Genomic DNA, 16543 nt, shown 5'->3' on the forward strand with positions numbered 1-16543 from the left:
TGTAGAACAGGAAGGAAATTCAAAAGAGCTGCGGAGAGGCAGGATCAAGCACAACTGGGCCCCCTTCACACCTGTAGCTTATCTGCTTTTAAAAAGTCAGGCATGATATTGCTGGTAGAACACAACAGTTCCCTCCCATGCCTACAGCTCTGTTTAATCCTAGGTTGAGATGTGCCTTTTTTGCAAAGTGATTGTTTAATCGTTTGTCCTACACTCTTCTTGGCTATCAGAGAAGCAACTTCATTCTGGTACTTCTTGAGGGTCTCTACTCTCCCCTTATTAGATTTGCCCTTTCCCGTCTTCTAAGACCTCCCTTGTCCCTTTACAGTTTCCTGAAGCTGTATCAATGATGGTTCAAGTATTGCTTAACTAATTACTTAGTGCTTTAGGATGAATTTCATCATGGAATCAAATTTATATTAATATTTGTGATTTTTTCTTGCTTTATTCTAGGCTGCAACCCTAGTCTCGTGTTAAAATTCATTGCATTAACCAGTGAACTTTTCAATGATGCCTGATCCAAAGTAGACATTAAGTGGTTGTCATCTCTGAGTCCATTTTTGCTTTTCCCAAGAAATGCCTTACCTGTAGTTTTACTCTCTGTTTCTTCCACTGTATTTTTCTCTTTCATTTCCCTTGCTTGCTGTAACTCACATTGCCTCTTACCTTTCTGAACGGCTCCACTCACCTCTTTTTGTGCTGCTCCTCAGTTATCTGCCACATTTCCATTTTTTGAGTTTTTCCTCTCTGATTTTCATGTCCTCAGAGTTCCTGAGGCAGCCGTATCAGATTTTTGCTGTCCTGTGCATCAGGGTTGTCTGGCATGCCTTTAAACAGTCTCTGCTAGTGACTGCCAGCTCTCCTGCGCCCCATCTATCAGATTGTTTCTTCATAGATCCTTTGTACTTGTTATTTCAGTACATCAAAATTTGCCTTTTTGAAGTCCATTTTCTGTATTCTGCTGCTCTTCCTCCTTTTCTTAAAAATGTGATGTCACTTATTTTCACATTCACCCAAATGTCACTTTTGATTTTTAACAAGTTTTTCCCTGCTATAGTCAGAAGCAATTGCCACCCCACTTCCCACCGCCTTTGGAAATAAAGCAGTCACCAAGACATATGTTCAAACTCCTGATGGTTGTACACTTTTCCAGCAGAGAATTAGACAAAGTCACCTAATATTGAAGATGGTTCTGTTATTTCTCCAAGTAAACTTGTGCTAGCTCCTCCTCCTAACTGCAGAGTCAGTGCTGAACGCCCAGCAGCCCATGCTCCACGCTCCTTCGCCCTTCGTTCTCCAACCACAGACATTAATTAACGAGTATTTCACCTCATCCTGAACTTCAGAGAATGTATAGATCTTTTTTTCTCACCTGTCCTACCTGGAACAAGCTATCATTTACCATGCCAAGATCCTAGCCCTATCATTTGTCCCACAAGCACTTGTAATTCTTATTAAATTGTATCTTTTATAATGTGGAAAGTCTTTTATTTCTTTTTGCATTCCATTCTAATGTACTAGCCATAGGAGCATCTCAGATGTTTGGCCGGTTTTCCCAGCCTTTGTTCCTCTCCGTGCTCCTTTCACGCGTTTTGGTTTTATTTTCATCCACCTGCAGACTTCCACCACTCGTGCCATTCCAGCCTTCACTCTCCACAGGACCCAGGAGCGCTTTCCTCTGGCGCGTGGAGCCCAGCCATTCCCAGCCGTCCCGCCAGAACGCCCCGCGCCAGCAGCGAGGAGGAGCTGCCGCTGCGACAGCTGGAGCGCACGGCTTTGTGCAGAGATTTCACATCCTTGCATCTGATTTTCCACTTGAGGGCACCCTGCTCGGGCCTCAGCTGGCCCCTCTTAGGGGCTGCCTTGCGCCGAGACTTTATGACGCATCTTCTCAAAAACTTTCTGACCCCTTTGCATCCTCCCAAACATCGCCAGCGACCCTGCGAGCTGCCAGGCGCGGCTGCGGCCGGGCTGGCGGTGCCTGCAGCCGATGGGACAGGGAACGGAGCCGGTGCCAGCCCCGCGCGCAGCCAGGAGCTAACGCTGCACATGGGATGCAAGAGTGCATCTGCGTACAGAAGCTGGCTGGGTCTGGCAGGGTACCGAGAAACTGCAGACAAAATGGTTCACAGCACAAATATGGCCTGATAAACATTGGCTAGTATTAATTTAATGAATTGAGAACTTAACTGGAACCAGTGTTGAGAAGTATATCCATTATCCTTTTCGCAGCACATATTAAGAAGTGCATTGCAGAGGTGCAGACTGTTGTAATGTATCGAAGAACTGAGCTTAATGTATCGAAGAACTGAGCTTATCAGGAACAAAACCAAAGCTCCTTTGCTGCGACCTCCACATAGCTGGAGTTCAAGCACGTGGTTTTGATCTCTGCCAAGTATGGCCAGGATGGAACAGGGCATTTCTAGGCCTGCAGCAAGCTACAATAATTTGAATTTCCAAACTGAAACTTCAGAACTGAAGGTCTTAAGAGGATATCTGATTCATAACAAGTGGGACATACAATAAAACAATTACTGGGGCTTGCTATAGGATCGTATTTCCATCATGACAGGAATGTGACAATACCCATTAGACAGCTGATGACAGGAGAATAAGTAAAGCTTCAACTTGAACAAAAATAACTATACTGTAACTATAAGATATATATGTGTATGCATATAAACAGCAGAATAAGAGCCATATCAGTTAACTATTCAAAATGGACAAAACAAGAAAAAAATACCTCGTTTCCTCACACAGAGAACAGATTAATAATAGGAAAAGGCGGCAGGTTTCCAAAAAACTACATCGCCCCTTTATTTAGAGTGCTCTCACGGGGACGCTGCAGTGACCGACTGAGCCACGCTGCTCCAGGAAGGCACCACCGCCTTCCCCACCCGCAGGCCCGCGCACCGGCTGCCCTCTGGCTCTGTGACGTACGCCAGCTATAGGAGGTCAATGGTACGCTCCCTCGCGGGGCAAAGCGTGCCATAGCAAGGCAGCACATCCCTCCATACGCTCTCCCCTCTCCGACAGGCTGGTGGATCTGGAGATGTGCCTCTGCTGCACCCAGTCTCGCACGGTCTCTAAATGCGGAGCAGATGAACTAAACAAAAAGGCCTTCCTGATATAAAACAACGGGGGCTTTTAATTAAAAACAAAATTTTATTGTAGTTCTATCATACTACTGTGTAAAAATATGTGGGATTTTTCATTCTGAAATGCTTACAAAAAACACTGGTTAAAAGAAGGTTGCAATCTTACTAATGTGTGATTATCATCAGTGATTTTGTATGAGGCAAATATACAAACTGGCTACCATTTCTCTCTAGAAGTACAGAAGAACGATACTATGCTTTTGCCACGGTCACAATAGATAGCACACTGTAGAGAATGGCTACGGACTGCCAGCCTCAACATTCCTTTTTTTATTTGTATCAGACCTTGAAGCATTTCTGTTAAATAACCATCTTGGAATATAGAAAACTTTCAAATTCATATGAATAACTAACTTTCTATGTTATCTTTAAGGCACATATTTCGATGCAAATTTCATTTTGGTCCAGAGGAGCAGTTGTATTTCAGACACCAGCTATCCAGGTATCTGACAGCTCGGTTTGTTGTAACTATCCTTATGTCCATAGACTTCAACGACATGTACTATTGAATCCACTGTCTGTACCGCAGTGTTGCGTCCTGGCAGGGCTTGTCTCACAGGTACGCTACGGCTCTTGGTTAATTTAGGCAGACGATCGTTGTCTTTGCGACACCCAGGAGCTATGATGTCCCGAGTCCACTCCTCCTGGAACCTGTGAGCATGAAGGAAAAAGTTATTTCTGTTTCATTTGCTCTGGTGAGGATACAGAACTTTCCGATCCATTTTATTTGCACATCAGGCATTTTGCAAACAACTTGTGCTGCAACATATGGACTCACTTCTCCTAGCATTAAAACCAGTTGGCAGCAGTGGGGCAAATAATTGTGTCTCTCTAAAAGCTGATGCAGACCTTGAAAAGACTTGTGAGGTCGGTTTTATCTGGGGTTGGGGCAGATGTTATTTGTTTGTTTTCCATCAAACGAGTCCCCAGCTTCAATTTAATGCTACACTATCTAGAGAATATTACTAAGAACACTTGAATGCTGAGACTGGTGCAGAAAAAAGTCTTTGCTTGGTTAGCAGAGCACTGTTGGGAGCACAAGAGCCAGTTGTGCTCGGTGGGATTTGAGGTGTTATTTGCAGAACTGCCAGCGATGCCTATGCAGTGCTGTCGCATCGTGGCTTGTGCTAGCCCTTGACTGCCCGACCTGGCTCCCGCCTGGCCCTCCCAGAAGGGACTGCGGGCTGGGACTCCGTATTTGCCAAGCTGCGTGTGTATGCAGCACTGGCGGTCGCCGATCCATCCTGCACCCCACCTTTCCACACCGGGCGAGGAGGGCTTGCCCAGCTGCGGGGTGAGCCAGCAGAGGCTACTGACCCGGACAGCAAATAACCCAGCAGTGGATGGTGTGGGCAGAGCAGCAGCAGTGGCAGACGGAGATGGCAGAGCTGCTGAAAAGATGCTCAGTAAACTACACACAACTGGTTCCGGAAAACGGGGGGATGGGATCAGCTTGTTCTTGAACTCTGCTGCAAGAGGCATGATGGATGCAGCTGGCTTTAAGCACACAGCTCTGTGAAGCAGAAGCAGGTGAGACACAGCCCTTTTGGGTTTGTGCCAAATTACTGCAGTCTGAGCGTGTGGGCTTTTGTAAAACATCAGTTATTCCACGGCAGCTGTTTGCACGCAGGCAGATGCTGAGGTCGCTTGCCCCACATTCGCTGCAGGTAAGCAGCTCGCGTGGCCCCTCTAGCTTCCTCTGACGCCGTCGGTGTCGGCCACTGAACGCAGCAGCCCGCACACCCACACCCACGACGGTGCGGTCTTACCCTTTCGTACATGAAAAGCTGTTCAGGGAAGAGAAGCTGCATTCTGCAACTAACAGTTGCAGAAAGCCAGCAGAAATGCTCATGCACGAAACGTGCGTACATATAGGAATCACAGGGGAATAACAGAAAATAAAACCAAATAACCGAGGTCTTGCTGTTCTGGTGCAGAGTAGGTATACTGTAGATACATCTTTCTTGTAAAGGAGAATAAACCTTGCTCTCCCCTGGAAAGCTGTATTACAAAACTATTCGGGGCACGAGCTATAGTCAGGTAGTGTAAAGGCATCTTAAACCCCCTCTGCTTCTGACGTGAGAAGGCACTGTATCAGCGTAGTCACAATGCACTCATCAAGGAGGTGCTCAGATAAGCAGAATTTAGCCACCTGTAATTTGGACAACAACAAACTCATCTATTTCTCAAAAAAACAGCCTGGTAACTTTACCCACTTTGTATTGACTTGTACTGTTTCAGCTGTGCCTTTTAATCTTGGTGCATCAACAACTCCTCAAGTATCTTTGTCTTTGACACCAGACCACCTACCTGAGCACCCCCGTGGCTTGCCGCCAGTGAACAGAAGCTACACAGAGTAATGCTGCAGATCCTACTGCTGAAAGCAAATCTCCTGAGATACTCGCTGCTGTGCTTTTTTAAATTTTTTTACAGTACAAGGAACTCAGTTCCGTCTTCTTCAGGTGGTAGTCAATAGTTACCCAATAAAAATCAAATCAAAAGAGCGTGGCAGCGGGATAAAGTTTTGCATGGGGTAGCCACAGCCTTTGCAAATAGCGCTGCCAGGATTATAGTTCAAATCTAGGTATTCTGGTTATTTTGCATAAATATAGTTTACCTGGGCAGAATTCATTCCATTCTGATGTTTCCTCCTATAGAGCGCTGCGTTGTGAAACGCTGCAGTTACCCACAGCCCAACTGCCAACTACCCACCACCAACTCAGAAAGCCAAACTGGCTAAGACCGTACTTGGAGGACAAGTATACTCCTGGCTTAGCAGCCTCTTCCTCCCATTTCGGGAACTATTAAGCTGAAATAAGTCTAGTATGAGGTGACAGTAGGCACCCTCCATTCACTGCAGTAGATCGAACCCTGTGGACGTCAGAGGGACAGTGAAGTCAGGGAAGTTCCACCGCAGCAGAGGCTGAGAAGAGCTATTAAGAGGGTTGCAGTGTCGACAAGGGACAGATAAATGCGCACGCAGAGGGCTCTCCTCTGCACGCGTGGCTATCAGTCAGGTGCAGCTTTCGGTCTGCACTTTCATCCTCGGGAGCTCTGTACCTTATCCAGAATAAGTATGACCTTTTTTCAAGTGCTTCAACTTTCCTTAACTCCAGTTTCCAGCTGGGCTACTTCAAAACGTCACGGGAAGAGGATCAGAAGACCTCCCTGTACTCTTATCTGGAAATGCAAACCCACCCAAGGATGCGAGGGGCTGAACAGCCTAGCTAGATGCACGATCCATTTGACGAGGACAGACTTTATGTGACAGCTAAAGTCAGAGCTCCTATCTGGGGAGAAGAACAGCCACCATAGCATTTGTCAATGGATTTTAGAGGATTCACAAGAATTTTGCTTTGTGTGACTTGAGAGCTGTTCCTAGCTGGAGGGGAAAACGTTGTTAACGGGACATCCGAGGAGTGTGAGAACTCAGAGCAGTGGGGCTGCCGCGATGCTGCCCGCTGCTGGCACTGGCTCTGAAAAGAGATTTTTATACTGGAGGATGGGAGGGGATTTTCTTGTTGCTGTATGTCTGGTGACTTTGTACAAGACCCTGGGGTAATCATGGAAGCATTATGAAAACAATAATAGCAGCTTTATTGAAAGCACATGTTGCTGTGCACACACCCTCCACGCTCGTTGCGATGACAATTAAGACTGAAATTCAGAAATCGGTATAATTTAGCAGCCAGCTATCCTACCCTTTGAGACAGGGCCCCAAGATGAAACCACAGCTCACTTCCCCTGCCTGGTCTTTCTTTGAAATATGCGTGTCAAAAGGTACTGGAAGATTTTAGTCTCTGAAAGGTGGTGGCGTGGAACACAGAGCACAGTAATAACAAACTAGAGGAAAAGAAAAGCCTCCATGAATAGAGAAGCTCAAGGTGGGACAGCTGGCAGGGGGGACAATCTATCTAAAAGCTTGAAAAGGAAATCTGCCCCTCTCCTGCGCTGGGTCTCCTCCCCTCCGCTCCTAAGTGCCACACATCAAACATCGCATGTGCAGGGAACTGTATTAATTACGCACAATTGTATCAAACATTGACTCTTTGCAGTCATTTCACTGGATGCTTTATGTAGCAAAATATTAAACACCATGGTGACGATCGGCCCTACGTCTCTTACTGCAGCCCTGGGAGCAGCTCACTGGTGGCCCTCTGCAATTTAAGCCTTGCGGCTGAGCCACGTTCACACCCGCGCAGACGTTCAAGCGCGCCGTGCAAAGGATCCCGCAGAGCTACCACAGCCTTGGGCGGCAGGAGCCAGCGGCGCTGAGCTCTGCGTGCCCGGGCGTTCAGACAAACGAGCAATTTCTGATAGCGAGGCCAATCATAAAAGAAAACGCATGGATCTTTTGGAGGGAACGAAGGGTCCAGCTCTGTGGTGAGGCTGCTGACCTTCAAAAGCACCCAGATAAATCAGTTTCCCCGGGACCTCTAGCAGTCTTGCACTAAGCCACTGTTGTAGAAGATGTTTTGCCCCCTTAATTCTCCCACTGATGCATCTCCTGGCAGTCATTCTAGGTGTCCTGGTGGGTTTTTCTTGTTATACTTAGGTTTTCCATCGAGCTTTGCAGCAGCTTGTCTCTCAGCAGGGGTATTTCTTCAAGTGTTGTCCCCTTTCACTGTGGTAAATCTACACCACGCTACCCCGCTAGTAGAAGGGCATCAGATCCTTCAGCTTTTTAATCTCTTCTACTTAGGTGTTCAGAGGGGAAAAGCAGCTGGGGAAGTGCCCTCAAGGGGGCAGAGGGCAAGGTAGGAATGTGGCCAAGTGTCCCATCCTATCTTGTCCATACCTCTAGAAGGTCCTTTGGCTTACTGCCATGCTCCTCAACAAGCCTGGGCAGACATGAACATTTTTTAGAGCAACATGAGTTTCTGATTTGCACCTTCCTTGCAACCCCTTACACAAGGTAGAGGAAAACTTCAACCATTATAGCCACTGAATCAAAGAGAAAAAGAAAACACATTTTATTTTACTGTGAAGGCCAAGGCTATGAGCTAATTTCACCAACCTTGCATATGACTTCTTGGACCGACTGAAAATGCCGAGCTGCGTCTCCTAAGAGCATGCTGGCTTTGGTTTTTTTGCAAAACCTTTTCACTTGGACATCTTTGTTGTTGGATTGTCCTTATTTGCTTTTTGCCAGGTACACTGACTACATCTTGTAGTCAGAAAGGGCTCCGGTACAAAAACTTCAGGTACTAAAAATATCTTCTGTGGGAGAATATACTAGCCTATTTCTCTACAGAAGAGATTTTTTCTTCTTGATAATATGCTCCAGCTGTAGTGGATATCTGAAAGGAGGACTTCAAACCTACTGAGACCTGGGCTTTTCCATTTGACTCAGTCCTGCAGTCAGATCAGCTACTTCATAGAGAATGTTTTATAACTTGGCCTAGAGCTGTGTAAAATAATTCACCTCAAAACAGTCCAAATTTGGAATGCACAACTTTTTCCAAATGCTTCCACACCAGGGGAAAAAAATCACCAAACTTCTTTGCTGCTCTTTAGATGTATTTTTGAGCTAGACTAGTTTCTTTCTGGTTGTCATCTCGGCTGACAGAGGATGAAAAGGAGTTAGTCTACAGCTAAATTCAGTTATCCCTGAGTGTGGAAAATACTGGACCATCAATTCTCCCTTGCAAAATAACAGCACATCCCTAAGTCAAGGGACAGGTTACAGGACTGTTATGCTGAAAAAGCAAAGAAAATCAGAGGCTTCCCTAGGTGTGGCTATTTCTTACCATAATTAGGATGTTGATGCAAACTGAAACGAGCTCTCTCAGCTTTTTCTTATTACTAGCAATCTGTATGTCTCCTGGGACAGCTATCTTTCTGCGCATGCTGATGTATAAATATGCTATGGCTCAAACGGAGGAGTGCCCAGATCTTTAACATCTTTGCACGCCAAAAAGGGTTTGCTGTTTATTCTCACAATGGTTATGCTAGATTGTGCATATTTTTATGATTTCTCCTGGAGGCATGGCTAGGACTACTTAACGGAAAAGAGGAGGCTGCTATTTCAGTTTGGGAGTCACAAGCAAGACACTGGAGTTCCTCCGCCTTACTCCAGGCAGGGGATTCCAAGGCCAAACTTGCCTCAACCCCCCTCTACCAACCATTCACCTGGGGAACAGCTACAGCTGACCCACGGCAGTGGGGGAGCGTACCCCCGCGCCCACGTAAGGGTGACCCCACTCTTCTTTTCGACACCAGTTTCTTTAATCATCTCTTACTGACGTTCACCTCCATCTCTCAAACATTACCCGCAGCTGGCACAGAGGAAGGACAGCTGTCATTAAGCTCCTCTTTACTGGTATTTGACCCTGTGCCTGTCACGGGGCAGAGGACAACCTGCCTGCTCAAGCAGCCGACTAAGTCCAGGCTCTCCCACATGGCTGTTTGCTGGGGATGGAAGAGGACCGTTCATCTCGGGTGGTGGTTGCCCAAGCAATTTTTCCAGAGAAGGATCACTGCAGGGCCAGGTATTATTCTTCACCAGAAAATAACTGACTCAAAAATAACATATCCTGCTCAGGAACATACCCGTTTCAAAAACCTCTTAAACCCAGCACGGCGTTTCAAGGCTGGTTCCTCTGCAATACCATTCGTCCCTGATGGCCGGGACTCTCCCCAGCGAGAGGCACGGCGTCTGCCCAAGCCCAAGCAGGCGTGGTGCTCTCTGCTGCTTGGAGGAAGGTCTCTCACTTTGGATGAACGATGCAAACAGTTCTGGTTTCATTCTCATGGAGAATTGGGAAGACTTTTAAATCTTAATATGTTAAAGACAGCAGAATAGAAGTTACTGATCTTAGGCTTTTCTCCTATTACACACTGCAGTCAGGCTGTGAGAGCGATTCCCAATATATCCCTGTGTTGACAAGCCCTGCCTCTGCCTAGCAATCCTCCCGGGGGGCTGTTTTGGAGGTTCATGCACATTGTTCTCCTCTAACTACACGGCCCAGAGCTGCAGCTAATCTCCCTCCCATAGATGACAGAGCCTTTTCTTCAGCTAATCTGTCTCAAACCTCTGCATCGCGCAGCAACCTGCTATCTCTGCTCTATGCTCTGAACTTCTGAGAAACAACGCTGGGGAAAACACGTCCCTCCCAGGGGCCCCATGCCTTGTAACTTGGCCTTCCCTGCTCAATATTAGCTTCAAATATTATAAAAGAGCAAATATGCTGTAAATGCTGCATGTAAGACTTTCTGCTAAAAATTGGTATTTGTATCCTCATTATGATTCTTTACATCCAAATGAAAGAGGTGGCATCAACACTGACTGCACTCTGTAGTTAATGATCCCAGGTATTTGTAGACATATTTCTCAGCATTTTAAAGCAATTTGTTCAAGCAGCCAAGAAGCCAGAATGAGGCTCATTCTAATTAGAGTAGTTGCCACTAAAATTCAACATTTCCCTGCAAAACTATATATTCATCACATTTGTTCCATGCTTCAAACACGGGGGGAAAAAGATCTCATTTTGTGGCAGGCAGGTCCAGAACAGCACACTGGAGCCTCTACTGTCCAACAGCTGGGCTTCTACATTATTTATAACTTCTATACATCAGCATTCTGCATCCACATTATGTCACCTCGTTACAGCCAAAATTGTCTCAGCATGATCTACATCCTTTTCTAGTCAAAAATAGGCTAAGGTATACTTAAGAGGGTCTTCTTCAAGGGTGGAGGAGTTCTCACTCTTGCAGATACTTCATATGTTACATGAAGAAGCAGCAGAACAGTTTTCTTTAAGAAAAGGAAATGCTATCGTAAAAACCACAAAAATTGCCAAGCCTCCACCCACTCCTTTCTCAGACAAGGGCACCACTCATCTCTCAGCCTTCCCCTTCGAAGTGGGTTGCAGAGCCACTTCCCAGGGCCGTATCACAGAGAACCAGGCGTACTGCAGCCCTGAAAAAGGCAGGGAGAAAACGATCAGCCTTCCGTGCTGCTTAGGAGAGTTCCTTATTAGAAAAACCAAGTAGGATTTCTGATTTGCTCAGAGGTCTAGCGATGCATCGCACAAATTCCTCCAAATGTCTGAAACATTAACACAAGAATAGGATAGGATAGGATAGGATAGGACAGAACAGAACAGAATAGAACAGAGTATTTCAGTTGGAAGAGATCTACATCGATCACCTAGTCCAACTGCTTGACCAATTCGGGGCTGACCAAAAATTAAAGCATATTATTAAGGGCATTACCTCTTGAACACTGAGAGGCTTGGGGCATCAACCAGGAAGCCTGTTCCAGTGTTTAATGACCATCTCGGTAAAGAAATGCTTCCTAATGTCAAGTCTGAACCTTCTTTGAGGAGCCTTGGTTAAATTATCTTTTGGCTTGTTCACGACCACGGACGCACGCTTTGGTTCACATGCACGCAGCAATATACAGAAGCTTTCTTTCGGGCTTGCTTGCCCTCAGTTTTGCTGCTTTTTTCCAACCACCTTTATTTATTTCCTCGGACAATCAACAGCTCCACCACTACAGCAACACCCACACGGTTAGAGATTTTCTCGAAGCACAGGCTGCCAACATGTCCACTTCACGGTAAACGGAGAAAGGTACCACAGAAGTAACCCAGGTAGTAAACACGTCCTTTCACACCGGTCTTCCCAGCATAAGCCAGCTTCACGTTTGCACCTCCCCAGGGATTTGCCTGCACTGCCCTGCTGTTCCCAGTAAGCTGGATCTGCACAGGATGATGAAACTTAGCCTAATTCGCTACACACAAAAAATAAGTCTTGCAAGTGAAACGCAAAGCTGACAGATCATTTGTTGTCTTCAAGAGCCGGCATGAAACACGTTAGCAGAATCCCCACATCTCATCCTGCGCATATATCCATTTAACAGAATCAGCCAGTAGAAACTAGCATCTTTTACTAACCTTGATTAAATACATCTTATTTGAGTGAAGAAAGGGAACAAGGTACAAATTGATACAGGGTCACACCTGTTCCTAGAGCACTTCCAAGAGAGTTTTACGCAGGGGCTGTAGCAGCTTCAATGCCATTTCCACCTCTGATTAGAGGCGGCGCCCATTCCCCACAGGAGAAACAGCCAGACCTTTGGCTGTGGGGTGCACAGACTCATACTCCTGCTCTCCTGGCTGAGTTTTGCTCTGGCTAGTGATTAGCCAGGAGCACATCACCTCTGCATGCTGGAAATAAAGTAGACCTTGATTAATAGCGGACCTCATGCGTCAGGAGGTGGGTACGTGCACCTGTATTTAACACAGCATGTGTATTGTTCTACGTAGGAAAAGAAGAGCTCACAGGCTTTCCTCCTCCTGCCCTCTTCAATTCCCCAGTGAAGTTTATACATTCTCCAATTTTCTAAAGAAATAATAAACTTGTTGATTTCTGGCCCCAGAGAAGCTTATACAGAAGAATTGTATATTCCCTGCTATTTTCAGTTAAGAAAAAGTGTACAGAATTTGGTAAACATAATACAGCAGCTTCTGCTCCGTGAGTGGTGCAGATAAGGACCCAGAAGGAGCTCGAGGCTCCAGCAGAGCACTAACCTGTTTACAGCCCTTTATAAGTTTATGCATATTATTTTAAAAGCAGATTACACTCATACAAAACATTAACATCGTAGCAGATTGAAGTTGCCCAAAATTAAAAATTGCATCCTGAGTCTTCTAAAAGCTGTTTAGGTTATAATCAGCATTTAATTAGCTTTATACATCTTTCTGAAATCACCCAAAGCTAGGAATTGATTAAGCAGCCATCAGACTTTTGTGCAAGTGCTCCATTTGAATATAATTTCCAGCTGCACTGTGACATCAAGTAGGTTTATAACCTGCATAAAATGGTTTTCTGCAGGTAACCATTACAAATCACAGATACTGCTGTACATAAAACCTGTACAAGTGAGCAGTGAATTAAAAGCAAACAAGGATTGTGCTATGTATTATCATACATGACGATGAAGCAGAACCCAAAGGATATGAAAGACACAATGACGTGTGTTTATATGAATGGTAATAGCAAAACAGCAATTAGAATTTAACATGTATTCATTTTTCTGTTTTTCTTTTGTTGGCAAAAACACAGCCAGAGTAACACATCTGGACACTTTCAGAAGTCATTTTGAACGGACACAAAAAATACCTATGTCCACCATCCACGCGTCCACAGTACGTGATGCACTTTGTTTCAGCGTGGACACTTGTTCGGACTCCCCCAGGGTCAGGGTTCCCACACTGCGGGCATTCACGCTGCCTCGCGGATGAGGGTCCCGTTGTGTTTGCCCTGCACACCCTGATAACGAAACGGTATTGCTCAAGAGAGCTTTTGCGGTCACCGAGGGATAAACGGTAATTCTCGATGCTCACCTTGAGCCGCACTGCAGCCCCAGGTGTCCCTGGCTGGCTCCCCCGCTAAGGCTCTTAGGCAAGCTGGCACCTCGATACCTGCAGCAGTTGACTTTCCTGCTGCAGTTTAGCATCAATTTAACAAAGCCAATTAAAAACCTCTCTCCAGTTAATCTGGTGCAACCTCCCCTGCAGACCAGGCTTAACCAAGCACTACTGGGGACAGACGAAAGAAGCTGTAAGGACGAGCTCACGCTCAGCTGCTCTGCTGTCTCAGCTTTTGGCAACATCAGTTCCCCCCAAGACGGGTAAGTTCAAGGACAAGCCCTGACAATCCACTGGCATCATGTCCTCTGCAGGGGCATCCCTTTAAAATGCATTTGCAAGGAATCCTCTTTCTAAAATTTGTTCAACCAACTCACTCAAACCCACTATGTTTTAATAGCCTTACCTGTAGAAGCCTTGGTTATCATATGCCATGTTAGTCACATCATCAAATACGGATTTACTCCTGAGTTTCTTATTGTTGTTGTTATTGTTTCTTCCCTTAAAGCCAAAGTAAGCAGCTTGCATGTGCTCCAGTTCTTCAGTTCTGAGCTGGTACCACAGCTGCATATCTCTGTGAATAGAGCAAGGGGCAGAATACATTACTGTGATAAACGGCTGTATATCTGAGCTTTTATCTGACCGCAGCCCTGACTCACTAGAGTTTAAATCTAAATCCAGGTTTACTGAAGCATTTAAACATAGGCTGAACTTCAAGTGTAAGCCCAATTTCCAGAGACTTAAATACCTCCTTAAATACCTTAAGGTGGGGCGTTCTTAAATAGCATAAATATTATTCTGTAAATAGTGTTATTTTAAGTATTATCCAACACTCCTTAAAAAACAAGCAAATGAACAAAAAATAAGAGCAATTTTCTGATGAGCAACTGTGGATAGTTCAAAGGAACAAAACCCCAATAATTATGTCAACTTGATTCAGTGGATTTTAAGACTACAGGTAATAGGGAAAGTCACTTAAGGTGTAATGTTGTGTCAATGTTCTCACGGACCTTCACTGTGACACACGTCAGGCCAGATCCTGTGGTACATGAAAAGACTACAGACCATCCCCATTTTACGGAATAAATTATTTCAGAAAATAAAGTATTTTCTGTGAATTTTTGCAGCACTGCCATTCCTAAGGGTTCAAAAATCACCAGGCAGGTTGAAAAGATGAATTGACTTAAAAATGGCGGAGACAGGTAATGGTGCCTCTGTTAAGAGCAGGGCTCATTCGGTTGTCTTCAGGATTTCCTTTCGGAAACGCTCAAGGCGCTTTTCATGCTGCTTTCTACAACTCTCGGGCAAAAAAAAATCACAATTTCTGTTCTTGTTTTTAGAAGAAGTCTAAGATTCACATAATCACAGGCATTCACACTAGCTGACGGGGCAAGGTGAAATCGTGGGGGCTGGCGATGCCGATTTTGGTGTCGTTTCTGTCCTCTCAGGATGCGATCCTGCTCCTACCGAAGAAAATGGCAGCTCACGCAGTGGGACAAAGCCTGGGAGGAGGCTAAATTATGTGAGGATTTTCAGCAGCCTTTGTCCTTTTTCTCTCCAAGCGCACGGGTAAAACACAAGATGGCACTTCCAAGATCATCAAACAGATACCTTGCAAGACAGGTTTGTAGGCAGAGGTGGTCTCTTCTAGTAGACCAACTAAAAGAGCCAAAGAAAGCAGACAGGCAGACTTCAAAGCCAAAGGCAAGACGAGGACATCCTCCCCACCCCAGGGTACAGACCACCTTTTCTTTCAGAGGTGGCCTAAGAGACACTTATTTAACCAATCCCCTACCAAGTATTCTCACTTTGTATTGCTATCAAGCCGGCAGCTTCTCTTCAGATTAATGCCCTGCGCACCCAAAAGTCAATCCACGTCTTCCAACCGCACCAACTGATCACAGAAGGGATCCTCTCTACACGCAGACCCCCACGCGCTTGCGCCCCTGCCTGCAGCAGCTCCCACCACGTCCGGCACTCCGCAGCACGGGCTGCGGGTCGAGCAAGTTTCGTACAGGGATGCGTCACCCTCTCTCACGTGACATGGACCGTTTCTCCATCGTCTCAGTTGCCTCCTGACAGCGGGGCCAAGCCACACAATCTGCAGTGCCCCCAGGCCCCCCAGGAGCGGGCTCAGTCGCGGATGGGCCAGGCTGGAGCAGCTCCTTCGGGAGGCAGCGAAGGGCGGACAGAGGGCAGCAGGGAACTGAGCAGCTCCCAACAAAGGGAATCGTTTTATGTCCTGATGACAGAACCAGGTCAAAACGTCTGGTGTGAAACGTCTTTTCTTTCATAAGAGAAAAATACCAAGTCACCAAAGTCATGTGAACAGCTAATTTGGACAAAACTCCGTTTAAAAATAAATGAAAAACGAGGACTTTGATATGAATAGTCTTACCAAAAAGAAAAGCGGCGATTCCAAAAACGCCAATCAACCCTTTCATTTCAAAAATTATTTCATGCTATCAGTGAAAACCTAATTTTATGAATGACACCAAAGACTTTCTTTTTTGCCTCACAAAATCCTGTCAAGGGAAATAGAAAATCTGTATTTTGGTTACAATCAGATTTCAAAATGACAGAATTTCCCCCCTAAGCTCGTTCCCACGCAGCTTTAGATAAAACACAGCTTGGAGCAGAGAAACCTTCACTCGTGCCCTCCCGTCTCCCTCTACTCCACCGCCACCCCACCTCACTCCAAAGCTTCTCTGAAGCAAGAAGAGGCTTAAAATCGACCAGAAGTGCAGCTTACTGTCTGCAGAGAGGCGTCAGCGGGACAGGGTGCAGCCACCCCGCTGAGGTACGAGCAATGGTGGGAACAACGAGCAGGAAAAGCGGGAGGGAAACGAAGAAGAGGTGCCCACGGAAAGCCTTCTGCAGCAGGTGACTTTGGATGGATGCTCTCACGAACAACAGTGGCTCGGCTTGAGCGTGCAGCCAGATGTGGTCACGCAGCCACCCTTCACACCGCGTTTTTCTAATGGACTGGATTGGTAAATTTTACTTCTT

The 16543-nt window shown here is 45.9% G+C and overlaps 1 protein-coding gene across 5 annotated transcripts in view; it reads right to left on the reverse strand.

Moving 5' to 3' along the window:
- Positions 1-2143: 2143 nt before the first annotated feature.
- The window catches only part of SUSD3 (sushi domain containing 3), a 34803-nt gene continuing 20403 nt past the window's right edge, over positions 2144-16543 (reverse strand). The window contains exons 4-5 of one of the 5 annotated variants that reach the window (XM_075159486.1): positions 13941-14108; positions 2144-3809 (exon numbers count right to left, since the gene is read on the reverse strand). In XM_075159486.1, coding sequence (XP_075015587.1) covers positions 3593-3809; positions 13941-14108 — 385 coding nt within the window. In that variant the 3' untranslated portion in view covers positions 2144-3592. Of the gene's footprint in view, positions 3810-10816; positions 11080-11113; positions 11864-12921; positions 13437-13940; positions 14109-16543 lie in introns of those variants that run through there. The other 4 variants (XM_075159488.1, XM_075159489.1, XM_075159487.1 and 1 more) reach the window with 4 other exon arrangements.

Source organism: Calonectris borealis, chromosome 10, assembly GCF_964195595.1.
Source record: "Calonectris borealis chromosome 10, bCalBor7.hap1.2, whole genome shotgun sequence".
Taxonomy (NCBI): Eukaryota; Metazoa; Chordata; class Aves; order Procellariiformes; family Procellariidae; genus Calonectris; species Calonectris borealis.